This window comes from Hemitrygon akajei, chromosome 24 (genome assembly GCF_048418815.1).
Source record: "Hemitrygon akajei chromosome 24, sHemAka1.3, whole genome shotgun sequence".
NCBI lineage: Eukaryota > Metazoa > Chordata > Chondrichthyes > Myliobatiformes > Dasyatidae > Hemitrygon > Hemitrygon akajei.
In genome coordinates this window covers 4,129,260-4,155,842 of record NC_133147.1, presented here as the reverse complement: position 1 = coordinate 4,155,842, position 26,583 = coordinate 4,129,260, and the positions used below count along the sequence as shown (strand labels likewise).

Here is a 26,583-nt window from a genome sequence, read left to right as displayed (position 1 = left end):
TTTAGTCACACGTTTATTCAAACCTTGGTATATACACAGTGTCATTCACTAAGTAGGAAGGAGGGATAGTGCCACAGGGGAGGGCAGGAGGGAGGGAAATGGGGAGCAAGAGGGCAAGGTGAGGGGGGACAGAATGAGAGACAGGAAAGAGGAGGTAGATGGGAGGGAGGGGAAGAAAGTCCATAAGTGAGGGTAAAAAAAGAGGTGCAGGTAGAGGGCATCAGAGGTGAGGGAGGGAAAGGAACAGATTTTAGGGAGCATAGGCTAGAGAATGGAAGGGTTCAGAGGAAAGAGGGAGAAGTAGTCAGAGGGAGGGAAGAAACAGGGAATAAGATAGTGGGGAGGGAAGGAAGCAGACAGAGAAGAGGGAACAGAGGAGGTAGGGAGGGTATTTTGGAATGAAGGAACAGAAGAGGGGATGTCACAGAAGGACTAAACCTCCCACCCTTCAAGATGATCCCACTCCCTCCTTCTCAGCTTACTTCCTATGTTCCTGATATTCCCAGCCACCCAGCTCCTCCTCTTCCGCCTCTCCCTCCCCCCTCCTCAGCCACTGGCTCCAGGTTTCCTGAACCCTTCAAGACGATCCCACCCTCTCATTCCCAGCGTACTTCCTATGTTCCTGATATTCCCAGACCCCGGAAATTTGGAGTGGGAGTGATGGGATGTGGGAGGCTTTAGACATTCCCCACCCCCAAGCCCAGAGTCAGCTGTGCATTTCCCAGCCACCCAGCTCCTCCTACCCTCCCCTGCCACTGGCTCCACATCTCCTGAACAGTGCTGCATTCTCCTGGCATCCAGCTCCTGCTGCTCCCCCTCAACTGCCAGCTCCAGGATGTCCAGATAATGCTGCTGACTCTGAGAGGCCACGACTCAGCGGTGCATTCTTCGGGCACCTGGCTCCTCCGCTTCCTCCTGCTCCTCAGCCATTGGCTCTGGGCCGCCTGGACCATCCGGCGCTCTCCGGGCACCTGGCTCTGACACTTTCTCGTCCCCCTTCCCAGCTGTCCGATCTGAGAAGCCTGAAGCAGGCTCTAACTGGCGGGAGGCAGGTGCAGTGCGGAAGAGGACCGGCGTGAGGCTTAGCTTCGGGTTGGTCTCCTGTAGACTGCTGATCCAGCGGGTTAGCAAAGCTGGGTCACCTGATCCAGCCTGGCACAGCGCGAACACTGGGCCCTCCTCAACTATTGGGAGGCAGAGGCAAGATGGGATAAGGTGGGGGGGGGGGGAATAGAGGGGATTGGGGTGGGGTTGGAGAGAGGGAGAGAGACAGTGAGTGGATGCATCGCCACAGAATTCCCAGCCCCAACCATTCACAGCCCATTCAGCCAACCACTACCCCAGCAGAAAGGCATCACACTCCACTTTCCCCTCAGCACCCCCAGCAACAAAACTCCCATGTATTCCCTTGGAGGCAGGCAGAGGCTTGAGTGGCTATTTGGTCTTCATTTTGAAGGACAGATGGGCAAAAAAGGAAAGGGGAGGTGACGGGGTGCGAGAACAGAGGGAGGGGAGAGATGAAGCCCAGAAACACCGGAGGGGGCTGGTTTGCCCTGTTGCCCCATGAAGGATTACCTTCCTCAACCTCCAGCTCATCATCCTCGCCAAGATCCCGCTCCAGCTCTAGGTCCAACTCCATGGGGTAGAACAGGTTTCGTTCAAGATCCAATGGCTTGGTCACCTGGTGGGGAAGGGAGTTACAGTGTCACATTGAGTAAATGATTCAGAGAATACCTGTATTTAACTTCCTCCTGCATCAGAACATGTGCCTGCAGTTACTTCCCAATGCGTCAATACCTCTGAACCAGTAGACCTCTCCCAATGCATCAGAACCCCTGGACCTGCACTTCTCTCCCAATGCATCGTATCTCTGGACCTGTAGATTCCTCTCTCTGCATCAGTACCTCTGTACCTGTTGTTTGCTCCCTCTGTGTCAAGCAGCAGAGGTGAAAACCTCAACTTTGTTAAAAGTTTAAGGAGGTGTGGTTTGTCACAAAACAGTGCAATAACCTTCTGCACATGTCGCGTTCAAAATGCCCTGACTGGTTGTATCACAGTTTAGTGCAGCAAATCAAACTCCAGTACATTGTCTGCACCATGTTTGTGTCAAGCTGGTTCCATATTTAAACTGATCCCTTCTCCCTATGCGTGATCGTAAACCTCCATTTCCTGCACATTCATGGGCCTCTTAAACACCTCTATTAGACGATAAGACATGGGAGCAGAGTTCAGCCATTCGGCCCATTTAGTCTTACCTGCCATTCCATCATGACAGATTTATTTTCCCTCTCAAACCCATTCACCTGCCTTCTCCCCATAACCTTTGATGCCCTGACTAATCAGGAACCTATCAACCTCCGCTTTAAATGTACTCAATGACCGCCTCCAAAGCCCTCTGTGGCAATGGATTTCACAGATTCACCACCCTCTAACTAAAGAAATTCCTCCTCTCTGTACTAAATGAATGTCCTCTCAAGATGAATGTTACGAGGGGAGATTGATAAGTCCATGGCCTGAGGTAGAAGGAGTCAATTTTAGAAAACCTAGCACATTTATTTTTCAACATAGTCCCCTCCTACATTTACACACTTAGTCCAGCGGTCATGGAGCATACGGATCTTGGACCTCCAGAAAGTGTCCACAGCAAGGGTGATTGATAAGTTTGTGGCCTACGTTAGAAGGAGATGAGTTATACAGCTCTCGTTACATGCACATGCAGGTCAACTCTTTGAGTGATCATGCAGAAAATTTGAAGTTAATAACTCATCTCCTTCTATCTTGGGTCACAAACTTATCAATCATCCCTTACACCTTCTTACTTACTGCCATTACACAACTGGCATTCAGGAGAGCAATGAAGGTCCTTCATCTCAGAACATAATAACACTGGATGGCAGAGCAGGCTCAACGGGTCAGATGGCCTACTCCAGCTCCTACTTCTTATAAGATCATTGTTGATCTGGCTATGGACTCATCACCTACCTGCCTTTTCCCCATAACCCTTAATTTCCCAACTATGCAAAACCTCTGGTGGCATTCAGGGCTTCCTTCATCATATCAGTCGCTTCCTTTCGGTTTTCACTATAGTCAACTGCACAAGTCTCAGGTGGAGACACAGGAATACTGTCACACTCGGATGAAGACACAGACATTGCTTTTTCCGTAACAACTTTGTTTTGCCATTTAGGGTTATCGGCCCTGAGCTGAACCCCAAACCTGGAGAACTGGTGGACCACTTAGTCTGTTCTCTACCCTTTGACTAGTTTGGTGACCCTACCAAGAGCCAAAGTATAAATCCCTGACTACAGCCAACATAGCTCTCTGTTCATTGAGGCATGCAAGGCTCCAAACCCAACGACAAAGTTGTGGTCCTCTTGGAAGTATGCCTTCCTAACCACCCTATCAACTTACACAACAATGTTGAGGGATCTGTAAATGTAGAACCAAGATCCCTCTTTTCCTTCACAGTGCAAAGATTGAGCAATCTAGAGCTTTACTTCTCTGGAGCGAAGAAGGATGAGAGGTGACTTGACAGAGATGTACAAGATGAAACGAGCCATAGACAGAATGGGCTACCATAGACTTTTCCCAGCATGAAAATGGCTAATACAAGAGGAGATCATTTTAAGATAAACAAGGGAATGTCAGAGGTATGTCAAAGAAACAAGGAAACAGGCATTGTCAGCCTTGGCTGGTGGTTCAATGATTTGCATTCTGAGTCATACAGCATGGAAGCAGGCCATCGGTCCCACTCTGTCCACACCAGTCCTAAAGCACCCTTTCATATTAAACACAATGCACATCTAACATTTATCACTGCTACCCTAAAGAAACCAGGGTAATCAAAAACCCCACTGACCCCAGACGTTCTCTCTTCTCCCCTCTTCCATCAGGTAGAAGCCTGAAAGCACGTCCTACCAGACTCAGGGACGGATTCTATCCCTAGGGTTAGAAATGAGTCTAACCCTAGGCGGAGTTTTATTATGCTGCAACGTAGCTACCTGACTCTATAACTCAGTTCCTTGACTCCTAAAGGCAGGCCTGACTTTAAGCCCACTTTTACCACCCTGTAGATTTGTGCAATCACTTTGAAGGTTACAGGACTCTTGCTCTCACCTCGTCATGACACTTCTACCTTATAGTTTACCTGCACTGCACTTTCCCTCTAACACTTCTCGTCCTCCTTCTCTCCAGAGAGACCTTGTGCAGGTTTCCCTGAAGTTTCATTTTCAGGTTGACCATTGGTGATAAGGATGTTAGCGTTCATTTCAAGACAGCTCAACTATAAAAGCAAAGATCCTGCTTAGGTGTCAGGTCTGTCAGTGGGAGAGTATTTTGGAGATAGTGATCACAATTCTGTCCCCTTTACCATTGCATTGGAGAGGGATAGGAACAGACAAGTTAGGAAAGCATTATTTGGAGTAAGGGGAAATACGAAGCTATCAAACAGGAACTGGGAAGCATAAATTGGGAACAAATGTTCTCAGGCAAATGTACAGCAGAAATGTGGCAAGTATTCAGGGGATATTTGCATAGCGTTCTGCATAGGCACGTTCCAATGAGACAGGGAAAGGATGGTAGGGTACAGGAAACATGGTGTACAAAGGCTGTTGAAAACCTAGTCAAGAAAAAAAGCTTGAGCATATGGACATTAAGAAGATGTGATGGTGCTTTTGGAAAGCATCAAGTTTGATAAGTCTCTGGGACAGGATGAGATGTACCCCAGGCTACTGTGGGAGTCGAGGAAGGAGATTGCTGAGCCTCTGGCAATGATCTTTGCATCATCAATGAGGACGAGAGGGGTTCCAGAGGATTGGAGGGTTGCGGATGTTGTTTCCTTATTCAAGAAAGGGAGTAGAGATAGCCCAGGAAATTATTGGCCAGTGGATCTTACTTCAGTGGTTGGTAAGTTGATGGAAAAGATCCTGAGAGGCAGGATTTAAGAACATTTCAAGAGACATAATATGATTAGGAATAGTCAGCATGGCTTTGTCTAAAGCAGGTCATGCCTTATAAGCCTGACTGAATTTTTTGAGGATGTGACTAAACACATTGATGAAGGCAGAGCAGTGTAGTGTATATGGATTTCAGCAAGGTATTTGATAAGGTAATGCAATGCTTATTGAGAAAGTAAGGAGGCACAGGATCCAAGGGACTGTTACTCTGTTGATCCAGAACTGGCTTGCACACAGAAGGCAAAGAGTGGTTGTAGACAGGTCATATTCTGTATGGAGGTCAGTGACCAGTGGTGTGCCTCACGTATCTGTTCTGGGACCCCTTCACCTCATGATTTTTATAAATGACCTGGATGAGGAAGTGGAGGGATGGGTTAGTAAATTTGCTGATAACACAAAGTTTGGGGGTATTGTAGATAGTGTAGATAGACAGAATGTACAGCAGGACATCAATCAGATGCAAAACTGGGCTGAGAAGTGGCAGATGGAGTTCAACCCAGAAAAATGTGAAGTGGTTCATTTTGGTAGGTCAAATGTGATAGCAGAACGTAGTATTAATGGTAAGACTCTTGGCAGTGTGGAGGATCAGAGGGATCTTGGGGTCTGAGTCCATAGGACACTCAAAGCTGCTGTGAAGGTTGACTGTGTGGTTAAGAAGGCATGCGGTGTATTTGCCTTCATCAACCGTGGGATTGAGTTCAAGAGCTGAGAGCTATATAGGACCCGGTCAGACCCCACATGGAATACTGTGCTCAGTTCTGGTCACTTCACTACAGGAAGGATGTGGAAAGGGTGCAGAGAAGATTTCCAAGGATGCTGCCTGGATTGGCGAGTTTGCCTTATGAGTGAACTTGGCCTTTTCTCCTTGGAGTGACGTAGGATGAGAGGTGACCTGATAGAGGTGTATAAGGTGATGAGAGGTATTCATCATGTGGATAGTCAGAGGCTTTTTCCCAGGGCTGAAATGGCTAACATGAGAGGAAACAGTTTTAAGGTGTTCGTAAGTCGGTGCAGAGGAGATGTCAGGAGTAAGCTTTTTTTATGCAGAAAGTGATGAGTGCATGGAATGGTCTGCTGGCAACAGTGGTGGAGGCAGATATGATAGGGTCTTTTAAGAGGGTCCTGGATAGGTACATGGAGCTTAGAAATATAAAAGGCAATGTGTAACCCGAGGTAATTTCTAAAGTAAGTACGCTTGCACAGCATTGTGGGCTGAAGGTGCTGTAGGTTTTCTATGGTTCTATGTCTCTATATAAAGATGTAACTCTATTTTGAAACTTTATAAAACACTGGTGAGGCCTCACTTGGAGCAGTTCTGTGCCCCTTAGAAAGGATGTGCTGAAACTGGAAAGGGTTCAAAGGAGGTTTATGAAGATAATTCCAGGGTGGAACAACTTGTCATTTGAAAAGCGTTTGATGACTCTGGGCCTGTATTCACTAACATTCAGAAGACTAAGGGGTGACCTAATTGAAACTTATCAAGTGGTGAAGGCTCTTGAGAGAGTTGATGTGAAGAGGATAATTCCTGTGACGATAAGAGTCTAGGACAAGGGGGTACAGCCTCAGAATAGAGGGGCCTTCCTTTGGAATTGAGATGAGGAGGAATTTCTTTAGCCAGGGATTGGTGAATGTGGAATTCTTTGCCAAAGGCAGCTGCATATTTAAGGGCAGAGGTTGATAGATTCTTAATTGGTTACCCTGAAGGGACAAAGGCAGGAGATTTGAGGCTGGGATGGAAATGGATCAGCCAAGATGAAATGTCAGAGTAGATTTGATGGGCCAAATGGCCTAATTCTACTCCGATATCTTATGGTAAGCAGTAGAAGATAGAAGGTGGTAGGTGAAGGAAGCGGGTGAAGCCAGAATAAAAAGGTGGGGTGGAGGCGAAGGAGTACAAGCTGGAACGCGATAGGTGAGATGGAAGGTCATGGAGGGATAAAGGGAGAAGACGGGAGATTGGGGCTGAGACATAAAAAGGATCAGCCATGATGAAATGGTGGAGCAGACTCGATGGGCCAAATGGCCTAATTCTGCTCCTATATCTTATGGTTTAATTTGACAACAATGAGTCTAACCTAAGCAGTTTTATAATGCTACAATGTAGCTACCTGACTCTACAACTCAAAGCCTTGACTAATAAAGGCAAGCATGCCCATAAGCCCACTTTTACCACCCTGTGGGCTTGTACAGTCACTTTCAGGGAACCACAGACTCAGACTACAAGATCCCCGTGTATCTCGTCAAAGGCCGCTCACCCTCTCCCCCTGGCGCGACCCGCTCCTTTTTGAGTTAGGCCTCCCCACAGATCGCGCAAGGATCATGTTGTTCCCTCCTCCCACCTGCTACAACTCTCACCTTGAGCTCAGGGGGCAGGGGGTCAGAGCGCAGCAAGTAGTAGTGGAGGCAGGTGCGGCGGAGCCAGAGGGGGAAGGGTCCCTCTACAAAGACGGGCCGGTGGGGGTCATGCTGTGCCAGGAGTTCCCGCTGCTCCGGACTCTGGAGACCTGCGACAGAGAGTGGCAGGAGAGGCAGTGAGCGGTGGAAATAATTTGTGCCTGGTTTGATTATTTCTCAATTATTTGTTCATTAATAATAATTATTCTTACATTTAAAATTATATATATTTGTTTCATTTTATTCAATACTATAAAATGTATTCAATACAGTGGATTTCAGTTAATTGGCCATCAGTTAATCCAGGCAGCCACTTATTTGGATCAACTCAAAGAACAAAAACTGATCGAAAAGATGGCGGGGACCCCCTTCGTTTATTTGGGACGCCATGTTGCTTAATTGGGGCAAGAGATGGTTGGCAAACCAGCATCAGTCACGTGTACTTGCGTGGCCACCAGACAGTACACCGTCCTGAGAGCAAACAGTTTTTAAAATAGCATCAGTTGTGTGTATTTGTTTTCAAGTAGTGATTTTTGTCATTAGCAAAATACACAAAATGCTGGGGGAACTCAGGAGGTCAGACAGCATCTATGGAAATAAATAAACAGTTGATGTTTCAGGTCAAGACCCTGGGTCCTCTGCCCTGAAGAAGGGTCTCAGCACAAAATGCCGAATGTTTGTTCATTTCCATGGATGCTTTGTTTATGTTGCTTTGGATTTCCAACATCTGCACAATCTCTTGTGTTTATGATTTTTGTCACGGATAGCTGGTGAGAAATAAGCAGTAAGACAGTTCTGAACAGTTTTGCTCACTACAGTTTCAAGCATTCAGGCTTGGAGATGGTGAAATGGCTAAGCGTGAAAATGAAACAATTCTACAACTTTGGCAAGTGAGGAACAAACAAATTTTAAGGTATTGACAATCAACTTGAATGTTATAATGAAAACGATGATTGGGAGGATGCAATCATCAAAAGCATTGTATCAAAGCAGCCCATTGTCTACACTTGGTGTCTGCGCTGATTTTGTTCATTCATAGTCAATCAAAAGAACACGGCAGCTTACAGCATTCCTCTGTCAATAAATATTAGGAACCAGCACACAGTTTTATTTTAGTGTAGTAGTATTGGTAACATTCTAATTTGTTATATATTTCATTTAAATACATAATTCTTTATTCAGCCAAACAGTAGTTTGCCTTTTTCATACCTTTTTAATTGCTTCCACGAAACATTGGCAAACTGGAGCCGCCACTTAATTGGGCAGAAAATACTGGTCCTGATGTGTCCCAATTAACTGGAATCTACTGTATTTTGTTAATTATATTTTTATAACATTGTTATAACAGTATTTATAATAGTAAATAGAAGAATATGGTGTTGAATAGAATTGTACAAAGAATTTTGATTTTAAATTATTTACATTTAATTTATTAATTATGGTAACTTAATATATTTGCAACTTAATCTAACATGTAGACAATTTCTACTTAGAATTATTATCTACAGTTAACATATATTCCAATATAAAATATTATTTAGTTTTATGAAATATATAATATACACCTCCACACCATCTGCCACAAGCAGGACCTTCCAGTGGCCAAACATTGTAATTCTGATTCCCATTCCGACATGTCAGTCCATGGCCTCCTCTTGTGCCAATTATATTTGGTAACATAGTTTTTATATTTAATATTTGTATGGAATCACAAACTATGATAAATGATACATGTTTACTATAAACAAGAGAAAGCCTGCAGGTGCTGGAAATCCAAAGCAGCACACAGAAAGTGCAGGAGAAACTCAGCAGGGCAGGCAGCATCTATGGAAATGAGTAGAGAGTCGACGTTTCAGGCCGAGACCCTTCTTCAGCACTGAGAAGGAAGGGGGAAGATGCCAGAATAAAATGGTGGAGGGAGGCGAAGGAGGCTAGCTGGAAGGTGACAGGTGAAGCCAGTTGGGTGGTAAAAGTCAAGGGCTGGAGAAGAAAGAATCTGATAGGAGAGGAGAGAGTACTACAGGAGAAAGGGAAGGAGAAGGGTCACACAGGGGGTAGTAGTAGGCAGGTGAGAAGAAGTAAAAGGTCAGAATACAGGAAGGGGAGGGTAGGGGGAATTTGTTTACCGGAAGGAGAAATCAATTTTCATGCCATCAGCTTGGAGAGCACCCCAGATAGAATATAAAGTACTGCTTCTCCACCCTGAGGCTGGCCTAGTCTTGGCATAAGAGGAGGCCATGGATCAACATGTCGGAACAGGAATGGGAATTGAAATGACTGGCCACCAGGAATTCCTGCTTGTGGCAGGAGATTGGGTTGTCTTGGATTCCCTTTATATTTATGCCTTCCTGCTTATTTTGTTTTTTTATGCAGCATCAGATCCAGAGTAACAATTGTTTCATTCGCCTTTACAGTGCACTGATCAATAATAAGGAATATTAAATCTCTTGAACTGCAGCGTTCAAAAGACACTTGGACAGGTACATGATGAGGGGATCAGTGGGATATGGGCCAAACTGGGGTAAATGGGACCAGGTTATAAAGACACGTCTGTTGGCACGGATGAGTTGGGGCGAAGGGCCATTTCTGTGCTAGAGTCGGGCACACATGTGCACAAACAGACAGACAAATATGTGCTCAAACACAAGCCTGTGCACACATCCATTCCTCCAGCGAAGCAAGACCTCCCCACCCAAAATATTCCCCGCACATCCGAGATACCACTCACCCACGAGGTGTGGGACGCAGACTGTCCGTCCATCTGGTCCTTCCTCTTCCTGGGGATGCTACAGAGTGAGAGAGAGAGAGAAAGTGAGAGCATGAGGGGAAGGAGGGAAGGAGAGACGGGGGGGGGAAGGGAGATGGGAGGCAAGGAGGGGGCAGGGAAGGGGGTCGACAAGGGAGATGGGGGTTGGGGGAGACAGGGGAAGGCAGATAGAGATGAAGAGTATAGGTTGACAGGAAGGGAGAGACAGAGTGTCAGTGAGGGGAGACGGGGGGAGAGGGGAAGACAGGGAAGGAGAGAGAGAGGCAGGTGGGGGGAGACAGAGGGAGGCAGAGAGAGAGTGGGGGGAGACAGAGGGAGGGAGGGACAGAGAGAGAAAGAGACATGAGGAGGGGAGAGGGTGAGAGAAAGGGAGAGAGGGAGGTAGAGTGAGGGGAGAGTGTGAAGGGGGGAGAGAGGCAGATATGGAGAGGGTGAGAGGGAGATGGGTAGGGTGAGAGGGAGGGAGGGAGATAGAGTGAGGGGAGAGTGGGAAGTGGAAGGAAGAGAGGCCCAAAGGGTGGGACAGCAAACTTGAAATCAGTGATGGGCCTATTGCTGGAGGGGTTTGTTGGAACAGGATCTACCAACAGTTGGTCAGACAGGATGTGATCTGGGACACAGCATACCCAGGAGTGCACATCACTAACAGCTTGCCCTGGTCCAACCACGCTGGCATCACTGCCGAGAGAAAACTCACCAACACCTCTACTTCCTCAGGAGGCTAAACAAATATGACATGTCCCCATCGACCAACTATTTTTAAATCGACGCACTACAGAAAGCATCCTAACTGGATGCATCATGGCTTGGTACAGCAGTTGCTCTGCCTGTGACTGCAAAAAAACAGAGATTTGAAGATACAGCTCAGCACAGCATGGAAATAAGCCTCCCCTCCATGGCCTCTATCCACAATTCCCACTGCCTCGGTAAAGCAGTAAAATCAAAGACACCCACTCTCACAGGACATTCTTTCTTCTCCCCCTCCTATCAGGCATAAGATACAAAAGTCTGAAAGCATGTCCCACCAGGCTCAGGGACAGCCTGTAACCTGTTGTGATAAGACTATTGAACGGTTCCCTGGTATGATAAGAGCCTTGACCTCAGAATTTACCTCGTTTTGACCTTGCACCATATTGTTTACTTGCACTGCACTTTGTCCATAGCTGTTACACTTTATTCTGCATCTTGTAGTTGTTTTTCCTTGATCTACCTCAATACACCGTGCAATGATCGGATCTGTATGGACGGTGTGCACGACAAGCTTTGCACTGTACTTGTACATATGGCAATAATAAACCAATTCCTGTCAGTGTAGCTTTGTGTCTGGGAAATCATGTCTGACACTCTTGGAAGTAATTGAGGTGGATGAGAGTAGCACAAGTGCGAACAATGAAACTGAGTATGACGTTCTCCTAAGGGGTTGTCTATTGGTGCTTCTTCAGGTGATTGAAGACGATGATCTGAGATCCATATATCCAGCATGTTCAGGATTCCCTTAAATGGGGAATACATGTGCGTGACTTTATTTAACATGGGGTGAGGCTGGTGCACGAGCTCAGTGGCACGGAATGCAAGACGACTGGGTCCCTGCACTGCCGCAGCCTCCTTCCGCCTTCACTGTAGTTGTGATGTGACATCATCTTCCACCAGCTCCACCAATGGGGTCTTGATCTTTGCCTGGAACCTGCCCCTTTAACTCGTTGCCATCATGGGTGACCCTAACAGGAGCTAAGCACCAGATCACTAAACTCCAGGCAAGGTCGCTCTCAGGAGCTCCCAAGCCTTTCCACCACAACAGGTGACGATCCTCAGAGAACAACCAGGAGGGTAGACGAAAGGAGGGTAGTAGATGTCATCTACCTGGACTTTGGCAACGCATTCGAGACAAAGTCTGATATTAATAGTCTGGATAATGAGAGTAAGTTGATTTTTGTATAGAATCAGAATCAGAGGTCCTTTTTACTGACATGGGTCGACAATTTTTTGTTTTGTGGCAGCAGTGCAATGCACTGCACTGCATATAAAGGTATAGATTGCAATAAAATAAATAGTGCAAAAGAAGAATAACAAAGTCGTGTTCATGGACCATTCAGAAATCTGATGACAGAGAGGAAGAAGCTGTTCGTAAAACTTTCAGTGGGTGTCTTCAGGCTCCTGTACCTCCTCCATGCTGAGAAGGCTTGACCCGGGTAATAAGGGTCCGAAATGAAAGATGCTGCTTTTTTGAGATATCACCTTTTAAGATGTAGTGTTGAGAAGAGAGCATGTTTTGAATAGTGAGAGTCCTTAATGATGGCACCACCTTCTTGAGGCAACCGCCTTATACATGCAAAGACTGTAATTGGAAATGCAGAGTATGTACTCAATATGTACATATGTACATATATCGATATGTACACAAATCAACAATTCACAACTGAGTTTCATACTGGTTCAGTAACAAAGAGTTGTTCTTGTACACAAGTAAATAAATGAGAAATGAGAGCAAGTCTTCAGAGTCCTGTTAACCAGGGAAAACAGCAGAGTACAGGCTGTCCTTGAGCTTGATGGGAAGTACTTTCAAGCTGTTGTATCTTCTGTTGACGTGCACTGTTTTTGATAGAGGCAGCAAGAAACAGAAAAAGGCAGAAAGAGAGACGGAAAGAGACCTCTGACAGATGGTGACAGAGAGAGAGAATGAGAAACATGGAAACACAGAGAGAGAAACATGGTGAGAGAATGACAGAAAGAGAGAGAAGAAGGAAAGAAAGAGGGAGAGATGGAGTAAAAGACGGGGTGAGAGATGGGGAAAGACAGTGGGGGGTGTAGGGAGGTGAGGACGGAGGGGGGCATAAGGAGGAGGAAAGGCAGAGGGGTGGCATGCTGAGATAGGGTGCAGCATGCACAAACAGACAGACAGACATACTTTATTGATCCCGAGGGAAATTGGGTTTCATTACAGTCGCATCAACCAAGAATAGTGTAGAAATATAGCAATATAAAACCATAAATAATTAACTAAGTAAATTATGCCAAGTGGAAATAAGTCCAGGACCAGCCTATTGGTTCAGGTGTCTGACACTGCGAGGGAGCGTCATAGGAACTTTACAACTTTACAACTTTGATGGCCACAGGCAGGAATGACCTCCTATGACACTCAGTGTAGCATCTCGGTGGAATGAGTCTCTGCTGAACGTACTCCTGTGCCTAACCAGTACATTATGGAGTGGATGGGAGACATTGTCCAAGATGGCGTGCAACTTGGACAGCATCCTCTTTTCTGACACCACCATCAGAGAGTCCAGTTCCACCCCCACAACATCACTGGCCTTACAAATGAGTACGAGAGAGAGGAAGACAAAGATACACACACAACAATATGCAGAGTACATGTAGAAGAGGAGTCAAGCGGACGGGATTCTGCAGAAGATCAGGTGGGCTCGGACTAAATGTGTGGGAGGATCTGCTCCTGTGCCATAGTGCTCAACGTCTGCCCCCTTACCTGGTAGACGGTGACCTCACTATCGAGATCAGGGGCGATGCGGAGAAGGGCGAGGCGGGCCAGTTCAACAGGGTCTTGCGGCAAGGGTTCAGCCACAGGGAAGGGATTGGCATGTCGGAAGCGAGGGAACCAGTACAGCATCCGCTGATACTTGCGCATCGGATGGCTCTTGTGGCCAAAGATCTGCACCAGCAGCACCTTGGTGTTCACATCCGGCAGGACCCCTGTGGGGACGGGGAGGAGAAGAGGGATGGGATGGGAGGAAGGAAGTGTGTGTGGAGAGTGGGAAAGGGAGAGGAAGGTCCAAACGACCAGGGGAAGGTGGTCGGGAAGGGAGGGTTGAAGAGGAGTGGATGGGACAACAGGGAAGGGGTGGGATAGATGGGGAAGGGTGGATGAGACAGGGAGTGGAGGGGGTAGGCAGGCAGAAGAGGAGGTGAAGTGAGGCGGAGGGGAAGAGGTGGAGAGGAGGTGGTGAGGGAGGAGAAGAATGATAGTGGATTTAGACACAAAAGTACAACAGGCTCCGTTGACTGCGTTTCATTCTGTTGGGACGCCTGAGTCCGTATGAGCCTGAACATTCAGTGGCAGAGTGGGCTCACTTGGGAAAGAGAGGGATTGATTCCAATGGGACCTCTGTCTATCGGAGAGGGATGCAATCTCTCTCTCCCCCTCTCTATCTCAGGGAGGGTGGCATCTGTTTGTCCCAGTGGGACGTCTTGCCCTCAGGAAGAGTAGAACAGTCTCTACCCTCCCATGGGGGGGGGGGGGGGGAAATACTCCCAGTGGGACTTCTCATTCTCTGGGACAGTGGGACTGATCATAGTGTAAACTCTCCCTTTTGACAGAGGCTACATCGTTCCCGATGGGATCTTTATCCCTCTCACAGAGTCCGGGGCTGTTTCCACTGGAACGTTCCTCCCTCAGGGGGTGTTGGTACCTGTCCCAGTAGAAACATCCCCCACTTCCAGTGACGAGTGGGATCATGTCAGTGGGACGCTGCTCCCTCAAGGATGGTGGTGTGTCCACAAGGATCTCCCGTCTCTCTAGGATGGTGGAACCCAGATTCCCCAAACCCCCCCCCCGCCCCACAAGAAGGTGGGATCATTCCTCGTGGGACCTCTGACACTCAGGGAGTGTGGGAGTGTCTCCACTGGGACTTCCGTCTGTCCCTCGGGACTTTCCATCGGGATGCCTCCCTCTTAGGGATTGCGGGACCATTTCTGATAGGACCTCTCCTCATGCTGTAGGGTGGGATCACTCTCAGTGGAACCTCGATAACTCCCATGAGCGGTCGGATCTGTCCTCATGGGAACCTCTCCCTCAGGACAGATCTGGGAGGGTGAGATCGATCCTATTTTAGATGTTCCTCTCCTAGCTGGATGGTGGCACTGCTCCTACTGGGGCTTCTCGCCCTCCAGAGATGGTGGGGCCATTTCCATTGGGATCGCTCCCCATCTCGAGGAAGGCAGGATGATTTCTGATGGAACCTTTCCCTTTGGGAGGGTGGGACTGATCTCACTGTGACCTCCTGTGGTGGATGGTCAGATCTCTCCTTGTGGAACCTCCCTCCTTCAAGGCAGGTGGGATCATTTCCATCTGGTAATCCCTCCCTAACGGGAAAGTGTAACGGTTTCCTATGGGACATCTCCACCAGGCGGAGGGTAGGGATAGATCACTCTCTCAGCCACAAGCTCCACCCTCTACCCTCCTTCACTATCTCCCAGCCCCGACGCCACACCACCCCCTCACCCCAGACCTCTCCGCACGCCCCTCTGAACCTCACCTGAACCCTGTCCCTTGCCTCAACCCTTTCTCAACCGTCCACCCCTCCTCTAACGCCAACCACTTCCCCCTCCAACCCCTTATCTTGCCTCCTCACTTCCCCACCTCCCTGCCATCCCCTTCCCCTCACACTCCACACTCCCGGCCGCCACTTCCCCAAACCTTCCACCGTGTCCCTCTTCACCACATCTCTATCCCATCCATCCCCCGCCTCGTCCTCAGAACCATACCCCTACCCCCACACCAACATTTCCCTGTTTCCTTGCCTCCCGGGCTGTTTACCATAATTCTCCATCTGCTCCAGCACTTGCACGGCGCACTCCTGCTGCCGCGGGAAGTGGTTGAACATACGCTGGATGAAGTTGCGCGGGACAAACACCTCCTTGGGGAAAACGTCAAGGAGCCGGTTGTAGACGGTCAGCTCCCGCTCCACTCTGAACTCGGGCATCCGGCGCAGGGCGGCGTAGATGAACTCCACGTGGCCGCGCCGGCGGGCCTCCTGTCGGCAGTATGTGGACAGCACCCTCTCGAAGGTGGCCTGGTCCCACTGGGCCGAGGAGGCCTCCCGGGAGAAGACGTCGTCGGCAGCTGAGAGCGGGGCAGGGCGCTCCTCCGTTCGAGCTGCCCCACCCACATCAGGGAGTGGCGCTGAGGGCTCTTTCTCCAGGCGGGGGCCAGAGTGGAAGCTTGGTCGGAGCCCTGGAGAATCCTGCGGGGGTGTGGGAGATTGAGAGAGAGCAGGAGGGGATTGTTAGTGAACCGGTGTAGGAACACTCAATGTTTGCATCTTTCCACATCACCCCAACAGACACAGGGCGAGGCTCCCTCCACACCATCCCATCACACACTCCCAGGGTCAGACACAGAGTGAAGCTCCCTCCACACCGTCCCATCACACACTCCTGGGGTCAGACACAGAGTGATGCTCCCTCCACACCATCCTATCACACACTCCCGGGATCAGACACAGTGAATCTCCCTCTACACCATCCCATCACACACTCCCACGGTGAGAGACAAAGCGAGACTCCTTCCACACCATCCCATACACCCTCCCAGCATCAGACACAAAGTGAGGCTCCCTCCACACCATCCCATCACACACTCCCTGTGCCAGACAGAAGCCATGCTGTATCCTGACGTCTGTCGCCGTCCGCTCTCGTATATGTGTGTGCACACATGCCCCTCTACCTGACTATGCATTACCTGAGACAGAGAGTGTCTGTGAGAGGGAGAGAGAGACAAACAGACCACGTGTGAGAGAGGAGAGGTGATGAGGTGGGGGAGGTGGGGAGAACATAGGGAGGGAGAGGGTGAGAGGGTGGGGAACCTGAAGTCCCATACCACCAGGCTCAGGAACAGCAGCCCTTCAACCATTCTGCTCTTGAACAAATCACTACCTCAGTACAGCAACACTGTGATCACTTGGCTTTCTTTTTGTTCTAATTAAGTTCTTCCTTCCAAAAGCTGAAAACTATTTTTGTTGTGAATCTTCTGCTCTGGGCCTGTGATGCTGCTGCAAGTAAGTTTTTCACTGCTCCTGTGCAGACATGGACTTGTCTCTCCTACACCCTATTGGGTGAGTCCCTGTCATCCACTATGGGTCCCTAAGCTGTCAGGGACAAGGCATCCACAAGAGTTGGGCGCTGAGAATCCAGGAAGGATCTCTCACGCAGAGGAGGGAGGAGAGGGGAAGAACTTTGCGGGGGAGGGATTGTGACACGGGAGAGGATGCTAAGAGGAAGATTAGAGTCATAGAGATCTACAGCACAGAAGGCCCTTCAGCCCATCTGGCCCATACCAACCCGGTTTTCTGCCCAGACCATATTCCCCCTCCCACAAGATATCCCCTCTCACCACTCACACTAATTACCTCCAAACATCTCCCATCCATGACCCTTCCCAAATTTCTCACATGTTGCAAGTGGAGCCCACTTCTGCTGGCAGCTCATTCCATACTTACACCATCCACTGAGTGAAGAAGTTTCTAAACACTTTTCACTGGAGTTTGGATGAATGAAGTGGGGGGGGGGGGGAAACTATCTCATTGAAACCTATCAAAATGTTGAAAGGCCTTGATAGAGTGGACATGGAGAGAATGTTTCTCTATAGTGGAGGAGTCTAGGACCAGAGGGCACAGCCTCAGTATAGAGGGACGTCCATTTAGAATAGAGATGAGGAGGAATTTCTTCAAACAGATGGTGGTGAATCTTTGGAATACATTACCACAGACAGCTGTGGAGGCCAGCTCAATTGAGTATATTCATAGCAGAGGTCTAATTAGTCTTGATTAGTGAGGATGTCAAAGGTTACAGGAGAATAGGGTTTCCCCTCATCAACCTATAACCTCCTACGGTTCCCCTCCTCCTTCCCTTTCTCCCATGGTCCACTCTCCTCCCATATCAGATTCCTTCTTCTCCAGCCTTTTCCACCTATCGCCTCCCAGTTCTTGCATCAATCCCCTCCCCCACCCACCTGGCTTCACCTATCACCTTCTAGCTTGTAATCCTCCACCTCCTCCCAACTTCCTGCTCTGGCTTCTTCCCCCTTCCTTTCCAGTCCTGATGAACAGTCTCAACCAGTTATTGAGTTCCTGAGTTCCTCCAGCATCTTGTGTGAGTGACTTTTTGGCTCCTGTAATGAAAGCCCGTTTGACGAAAGCAGGTATGCCTTCTTTACAAACCTCGAAAGTGGTTGCAAACATACAAGACCCAATGGGAGAAAAAAAAAGTACAAAGATTCCCCTCGATCGCACGAAGGGAGCACCTCTGGTTCAAGGTGGGATGAACAGTGAGGAGATGAAATGTCCACTAACAAAAGTCCATTTATGTTGCAGCTTTATAAAACTCTAGTTAGCCAACATCTGGAGTACTGCATACAGTTCTGGTTGCCCCATTACAGAAAGGATGCCGAGGCTTTGAACAGGGTGCAGAAGAGGCTCATCAGCCCTGAATTAAAAGACGTGCTGTAAGGAAAGATCGGACAAACTTGGGCTGTTTTCTCTGAAGCAGTGGAGGCTAAGGAGAGATCTCATAGAGGCAAAATAGAGTGGACAGCTGGTAACTTTCTGTCCCGGAGTGGCAATCTCCATTACCAGGGGGAATGACTTATGGTGAAAGGGGGTCATTTCAAAGGAAATGCGAGAGGCAAGTTTTTCTTAAAACACAGAGAGAGTAGAGTGTCTGGAATGTGCTGCCTGCGCTGGTAGTATTAGAGACTTTTAAGACATGTTTAAATAGGCACATGAATGTGAGGAAAATGGAAGGATGTGGACATTGTGTAGGCAAAGGGAATTAGATTAGTTGGCCAGGTTATGACTAATATATTTGGTTCAGTACGACATGTTGGACGGAGGGCCAGCTCCTGTGCCATAGTGTTCTGTGTTCTTAACTCACCTGCAGTGAAGTGGCTCTCCAAGCTGCAGAGACCGGCAGTCTACAGAGAGGAGCGGGCCAGGGGGTAAAGACGTGGCTCCGGAGTGCCCGGAAACACCTGGCACAGCTCATCCCGAGGGCAGCGTGAGCCTCTGCACAGACAGAGAGTCCAAGGTCAACAGCAGGGGGGAGGCGGTGGAGAGAAGGAACCTCAGATGGTCAAGGCCGAGGGTCTTTCCAGTCAACAAGAGGAAATAGCCGAACGTGTGGATCCACCTGCAAAATTGTACATTAATTTAGATCATCGACCTTCAAAATTCAAAAGATCCACAGATGGACAACGTGAAAGAGAAATCAGCTCAGTAAATAAACTGACTGATTACCCAGAGCGATTTGAATAACATTATCATCTCTCAGTTACTATTCTCTCTCCTTAGTCTACAGACCTGTCCCACTCAGAGATCTGTATAGGGCCCATGAAGTCATTGAGCGAATTGGAACTGAGGACAATTATATGTGCTCTGTCTGAGTGGGTCAGGTCTGTGGGACCAAGCAGAGGGAACAGAGACTGAGGCACAATTATAAATGATATCTCTGAGTGGTTCAGGTCTGTGGGACTAAGATGAGGGAACAGGGACAATTGTAGCTGATATAATACCATTAGTTTCCTCACCTATAGACACTTTGTTCATCTCCTGAGTAAATAGAGATGTGACCCTGAGGTTCGACCAGCACAAGTTTGTCTAGGGGAAGACAGCCTCTGGCCCAGCCAAAATGAGAAATCTCGTTTGTGTGGATGCTGCATGATGTGTTGCCCGGTTGCAAATCCGAACCGCAAAATATCAGACAGTACACCATATGCAATTAAACGATTGAACTTTATAAATCCTCATCTGAAAGAGGGCCCATTTTAATGCAGCAGTCTAACATGCACGTCGGAGCTCACAGATTCGTCCATTCATCCCATGACAACCTCCTCCGAGTGTCGCTGACCTTCGCACCCTCGCTCCTAGTGCACTCCATCCAGTGGTCTAACAACCCTCTCTATTTGCGTCTTCCCTCAACTCTCACCAAAAAAAGACGACAAAATCCCTGCGCCCAGACCCACAAGAAAGAACAACATGCCCCTCATTGGCTAGCACACATTCCAAAGCCTCCGTTATCTCTAGTCATAACCCAAACATTGCTGCTTCAGAGCAACATTACATTAGCAGTGAAACCTTACAGAGGCCATTACATCAGCAGTGAAACCTTACAGCATGTTACACAGACACAGACAAAAAAAAATTAAGATCAACCCCATCGCTTTTGGCTCCACACATGAATTACCATTCTGATCTTCCAAAGGACTACAGCCACAAAGTTGGTCCTCTGGTTCTCAGAATCCCTTACGATTCTCCTTCACCTTGTCTACAACATCATGCATTCTTTCAGTTCGCCTGATTTATTTTTTAAGTGCTCTCTTGCATTTTTATACTCCATAAGCACCTCATTTGGTCCTACCTTCCCTATACCTACTGTGCACCTCTCTTTTTTTTTAAAACAGGGCCCCAATATCTCTAAAAACCAAGGTTCCCTACAGCTGTTATCTTTACCTTTTATTCTGGCAGGTACATTCAAGCTCTGTACTCTCAAAATTCCATTTCTGAAAGCCTCTCACTTACTGTACACCTTTGCCAGAAAACAGCCAGTCCCAATCCACACTTGCCAGATCCTTTTTGATGCCAACAAAATTGGCCTTTCTCAACCCGACAACCAGGCCTTTCTTTCTGTGTCTTTACTTTGAAACTAATGGTATTATAATTAGTTACAATTGTCCCTACTCCCTCACCTTAGTCTCACAGACCTGTCCCACTCAGGTATCTTACATAATTGTCCCTCAGTCTCTATTCCCTCTCCTTGGTCCCACAGACCTGACCCACACTGACATATCACATATAATTGTCCCTCAGTCCCTATTCCTTCTCCATGGTTACAGACCACAATTCCCTCTAAACTGCATGGGTGCACAGTAACAAGCGCAATAACTGAAATGCTCCCATGCACCAAGCCTTTGTTGCCGCACAGCTGGAGTTTTCTTTTATAATAAAGTGCCCCACAGTTTTCAGGATGCGTGAAAATTCCCTGCTCAGAGCAATGGCTGGTCCGCGCAGCTGTAAAAAAAATATCAGAGGGAACATTGTTACAGACACCTGTCCTACTGACAGATATACAGACCCCTCTCCCTAGTTACCTCAAAGTGCACTGCAGATGCTGTGGTCAAATCAAGACATACAAAACAGCTGGATGAACTCAGCAAGTCGGGCAGCATCCGTTGAAAGAAGCAGTCAACGTCTCAACCCGGAACATTGACTGCTGCCCGACCTGCTGAGTTCATCCAGCTTTTTTGTATCCCTAGTTACCTGTTGCACTAACAGAAAATATATATAACATTTGATGTTTAATGCCCTCAGCGCTGACCACAGTTGTGGGCTCATTTTCAGGGTACCCTGCGGTTCATGGTCCATCTGTTTCTGGTTACTGTTTTTTTTTTGCTTTCTGCGCAATTGGATCGAGGCTCTTTGGCACGGAACTGGCTCTGCAGCCATTGACAAGACTCAGTGGCTGTTGCTCCTGGACCATTCCAAAGACTCTGCAGTTTGATGATTACACGATTCTGATTGCGTGATTTGTGGGGTTTTTTCATGTTTTCTTTAAATGGGTTCCATGATGTTTCTTTGTTTTGTGGCTGCCTGCGAGAGGCCAAATCTCAGGGTTGTATACTGTATGCATACTTCAATAATAAATGTACTTTAAAACTAATTATTCCTCTCCCCGATCACACACCTGTCCCTCTGACAGACACCATTTATAAACGTCCCACAGTCCCTATTCTCTCTCTCGCTGGCAAAATAGACCTGTCCCGATAAAAGTTATTATGTGTAATTGCCAGTTATAAAGCCCTTTTCTTGGTTACATAGACCAGTCCCATTTACAGATAGTATATATAATTTTCCCTCAGTCTCTAATCTTGCTCCCTGGTTACACAAACCTTTCCTGCTGACAGAGAAGTCAAAGTTCGAAGTACATTTATTATGTAAGTATATGCTCATTATACAATCTTGAGATTTGTCTCCTTACAGGCAGCCACAAGTCAAGAAATCCAAAAGAACCCATTAAAAAACCTGACAGACACCCAATGTGGAGGGAGGGAGAGAGAGAGAAAGCACAAATCGTGCAATCAGTAAAAGGAACCGGCTGCATCCAAAACAAAAGTGAGTCCATAGACAGGAAGCCCAAAGCAGGCCCTCAGCCTCAGCCTCGGTTCATCACACAGCAGAGCAAAACGTTACAGAGCTTGCAGACACGAAGACGGAGCAGGCCCACAGCAGCAGCCTTAGTGCAGGGAAGAGCAGAGATAATATATACTTGTTTCTAGGTACCTACTGCTTACACACAAACCTTTCCACTAACAGATATCATATATCTCATATATATATATATATAACTGAGGTCCCTCAGTTAGTCCCTTCTCCACAGTTGCACATGCCAGTCCTATTAACAGATAATATACATATTTATCCCCCAGTCCCTATTCTCTCCCCCTAACTATACAGATCTGTCCCACTAGATAGATAGATAGATAAATACTTTATTCATCCCCATGGGGAAATTCAACTTTTTTTCCAATGTCCCATACACTTGTTGTAGCAAAACTAATTACATACAATACTTAACTCAGTAAAAACATATGATATGCATCTAAATCACCGTCTCAGAAAGCATTAATAATAGCTTTTAAAAAGTTCTTAAGTCCTGGCGGTAGAATTGTAAAGCCTAATGGCATTGGGGAGTATTGACCTCTTCATCCTGTCTGAGGAGCATTGCATCGATAGTAACCTGTCACTGAAACTGCTTCTCTGTCTCTGGATGGTGCTATGTAGAGGATGTTCAGAGTTATCCATAATTGACCGTAGCCTACTCAGCGCCCTTTGCTCAGCTACCGATGTTAAACTCTCCAGTACTTTGCCCACGACAGAGCCCGCCTTCCTTACCAGCTTATTAAGACGTGAGGCGTCCCTCTTCTTAATGCTTCCTCCCCAACACGCCACCACAAAGAAGAGGGCGCTCTCCACAACTGACCTATAGAACATCTTCAGCATCTCACTACAGACATTGAATGACGCCAACCTTCTTAGGAAGTACATTCGACTCTGTGCCTTCCTGCACAAGGCATCTGTGTTGGCAGTCCAGTCAACTAGCAGTCACTAGCAGGTATTATTTATATAATTATTCCCCAGTTCCTATTCCATCTCCATGTTTACGTAGAGCTGTCCCACTGATAGATATTACACATAACTTTACAGTACTGGTGACCCGGGTTCATTTCCCACCGCTGCCTCTAAAGAGTTTGAATGCTCTCCCTGTGACCACGTTGGTGCTTTGGTTTCCTCCTACAGCCCAAAGACGTACTAGATGGTAGGTTAATTGGCCATTGTTCATTACCCTGTGCTTAAACTAGGATTAAATGAAGGGATTACTGGGCAGCGAGACTTGAAGGGCTCAATAAATGAATTAATAAATAAACCACCATATCTTGTTCAGTCCCCAATTCCCTCTCCCTAGTTATACAATCCTGACCCACTCACAGATGTTACACAAAATTGTCCCCCAACACATTTTTACAGATAGACCGTTAAGTCATTTTGACTGGCTGCATCACCACATAACAGGACCGAAAGAAGCTGCAGAAAGTTGTAGACTCAGCCTGCTCTATCACGGGCACAACCCTTTCCGTCAAAAGGTGGACATATTCAAAAAGGTGGTGCCTCAGGAATACATTAAGATCCCTCAGCATCCGGGACATTGCCCCCCCCCCCCCCCATTACGCCCATCAGGGAGGAGGTATAGGACCTGGAAGAACCACAATTCAACGTTTCCCCTCTGCCATCAGATTAGTCCATGAACCCGTACATTACCTCAGTATTCACTTTTTCCGCTATTTATTTCTATTGTAACACAATTTTATGTCCTCCACTATACTACTACTACATAACAATTTTCATCAAGTATGTCAGTGATATAAACCTGACAATCTCTATTCCCTCGCCCTGGTTACACAGACGTGACAGATATGGTATATAATTGCTCCTCAGTTACTATTCCCTCTCCCTGGTTAAACAGCCTATCCCGCTGACATAAATTAGACATAACCCTCCCACTTCCCCACAAAGTCTGCCGCTTTTGCGGGAATTTTTACCTTCGAGGTCATTTCCTCCCTCGTTCAGTGTAGCACCATCATTAGTCCACCACCGTCTCTATTCCGCCACGCCGCCGCGCATTGATTGTGATGGGTCCGTCAGCTTCTGGGACTCCCCATTCTCGGAGCATTATGTCTCTTATTATTAGTTCCGAAGACTGATAGTTTCTTGTCTGCAAAGGCAGGCTGTCTCTCTTTCTGTCTCTTTCCCCTCAATCCCCTCCCATGTTTGTCTTTCCAGCAGTCTCTTCTTTTCTATAAAGCCAGATTATATTTTTTCTTCTTCTTCTTCTGACTTTTTATGGCGGTTGGCAATCCAACTTTAATGTGCATTACTGCCAACAACTGGACTGGAGTGTGGTGTAGCGAATCGGTGGGGGTGGGAGGGAGCCCTTTCTCCTTTCAGTTGAACCATAAACTACCTCAAGTCGTTCCCACAGATTGTAGTTAATGAAACACAATACTGTGAATTAAACTAAAGTCACTCCAGTAAATTAAAGTTTTTAATGAAAATTATCAACCCCCAAAGATTGTAATGAAGACCGCATTTGATTTATGTCAGCCTTACTTGCTTCACACGATAACACTATTTGTTCATCTATTATATAATGATAAAACATACATAACCCAGAATGACGTTTTCCAACAAGTTACAAGGAATAATTACCCAATTCTAAATCGCGTCTAAATGATTCTTACAACACACACAAAATGCTGGTGGAACACAGCAGGCCAGGCAGCATCTATAAGGAGAAGCACTGTCGACGTTTCGAGGCCGAGACCCTTCGTCAGGACTAACGAAGGGTCTCGGCCCGAAACGTCGACAGTGCTTCTCCTTATAGATGCTGCCTGGCCTGCTGGGTTCCACCAGCATTTTGTGTGTGTTGTTTGAATTTCCAGCATCTGCAGATTTCTTCGTGTTTGCTCTTTAAATGATTCTTTCTCTTTTTGTTTTACCTGCTTCTCCCGTAAACCCAACAGTTTTATGTATTCTATAAAGGTGTCTGCACATTATACCACGTCTTGCCATAACCCCCTAATTCTCAACCCTACCAATCCCTTAGCTTCTGATTTGCTTAGTGGCAGGTCAATATCCACTGTTGAACTTTTAACAGCTTTCTTAGCTAAATAATCAATCCATTTATTCCCCTCTACACCTACCTCTATGTGCAGGGATCCTTAGGAAGCCAGCGTATACACCAACATTTTTATATCAAATAATGTTTGATGAGCTTCCAACAGTAAAATCTGAGCAGTGTTAAGACTCAGATTATACTTATATTCCTGTTTTCATTTTAAGTCAAGGAGACTCACGGTTCACAGTCACGGGTACAGGCCCTTCGGCCAACTGGTCCATGCCAGCCGCAACATCTTCCCTGTTAGTTCCATTTGTCTGCGTTTAGCTGTAGCCCTCCATGCTCTTTCCCCTGCATATAGCTGCCCAAGTGCATCTTAAATGTTCTAATTGAACATGCCTGGCCAACTTCCACTGGCAGTTCATTCTAGGTATAAACTTCCCTGTCTTCCCCCCCACCCCTTTACCTTGTATCTATACCCTCTGGTTCTAGGCTCCCCAACCCTGAAAAAAGAAGACCGTCCACCTCACGGGCCTCGTTTTTTTTAATATGAAAATCTAAGTGTGTCAGCGAGCGCTCGGTAAAAACGCTCCTTACACCTGGGTATTTACGCACACATACCCTTGTCATTTTGCTGTCGTTGCACTGAGTGTGCGCAATTCAATGTCTTCACCCCCACCACCCGTATGTTCTACTAATGGGTCATAAAGAGTTTAGCTGTATGGTGCTTTCCCCGCCATAAACGGCGGAATATTCCACCTCTTTAGTAATGGGGATGTGGAAACGTGTATCTATTGTTTATATACTATGAGATAGCTACTTCTGTTTATTTTGTAATATGATCGTAATTACATTGTGGAGCCCATCATATTCTGATCCATGTGTAATCTTACGTTAACTTTCTGTGTAATTAAAGATGTTATATCGTGGTGCCGAGAAAAACGGGGCGAATGGCTCTTTGTAGAAGAGAAAGAGAAAGAAATTGACAAATAGTATGGAGCTACTTCTTTTGTTTTCTGGTAGATCTCTTTTTGTAAATACTGGCAATTTTCTTTTCGCTGTTGTTTGTAAGTTTGGATATTGACGCACTTATACACCCTTGAACGATAGTGCTAAGCCACTCCAGCCAGTTTCTTCGTAATACTATGTCATCACCAGTTATTCTCCTGCCCTCCAGGAAATACTGATCCAGCGTGGCCAACCGCTCCAGTCTGACCCCTCGTCATCGTCCAGGCAGCACATTCGTAACTCTCTTCAACACCCTCTCCAGCTTGGACGATTCGTTTAATTACTAGTTTAGTTAGTTCGGCGCAACACGAGGGTCAAAGGTACTGTTCTATGATATACCAAGTGTGGTCTCAGCATTTCTTGCTGCCCCATCCGATGAACGACTCCTTCACCGTTCCTGCGCCGTACTGATGTATGATATATGTCGTACCGTGAGTTGTGTGCTCGAGAAATAGAAGCTTGCTCGACCTGGCAACCAGATTCAATTGAGACGTGGGAACTCTC

The 26,583-nt window shown here is 47.0% G+C and overlaps 1 protein-coding gene across 1 annotated transcript; it reads right to left on the bottom strand.

The window, feature by feature from the left end:
• On the bottom strand, positions 1 to 24,089 carry ecsit (ECSIT signaling integrator). The gene is made up of 8 exons (XM_073028214.1): positions 23,996 to 24,089; positions 18,778 to 19,032; positions 15,665 to 16,091; positions 13,598 to 13,821; positions 10,078 to 10,135; positions 7,311 to 7,459; positions 1,576 to 1,681; positions 1 to 1,184 (listed from the first exon to the last, which is right to left on the bottom strand). The coding sequence occupies exons 2-8, from the start codon at positions 18,886 to 18,888 to the stop codon at positions 874 to 876; spliced, it is 1,386 nt and encodes a 461-aa protein (XP_072884315.1). The 5' UTR covers positions 18,889 to 19,032; positions 23,996 to 24,089; the 3' UTR covers positions 1 to 873.
• Positions 24,090 to 26,583: the final 2,494 nt, after the last annotated feature.

What these genes read in the sequence shown, in the direction of transcription:
- ecsit (XM_073028214.1), bottom strand. Translation starts at nt 18,888, where the DNA reads ATGAGCTGTGCCAGGTGTTTCCGGGCACTCCGGAGCCACGTCTTTACC. An exon ending in GGAGCAGATGGAGAATTATG is followed by an intron (nt 13,822 to 15,664) that starts GTAAACAGCCCG and finishes CCGTCCCCACAG; the next exon opens with GGGTCCTGCCGGATGTGAAC. An exon ending in CTGCGTCCCACACCTCGTGG is followed by an intron (nt 7,460 to 10,077) that starts GTGAGTGGTATC and finishes TCTCTGTCGCAG; the next exon opens with GTCTCCAGAGTCCGGAGCAG.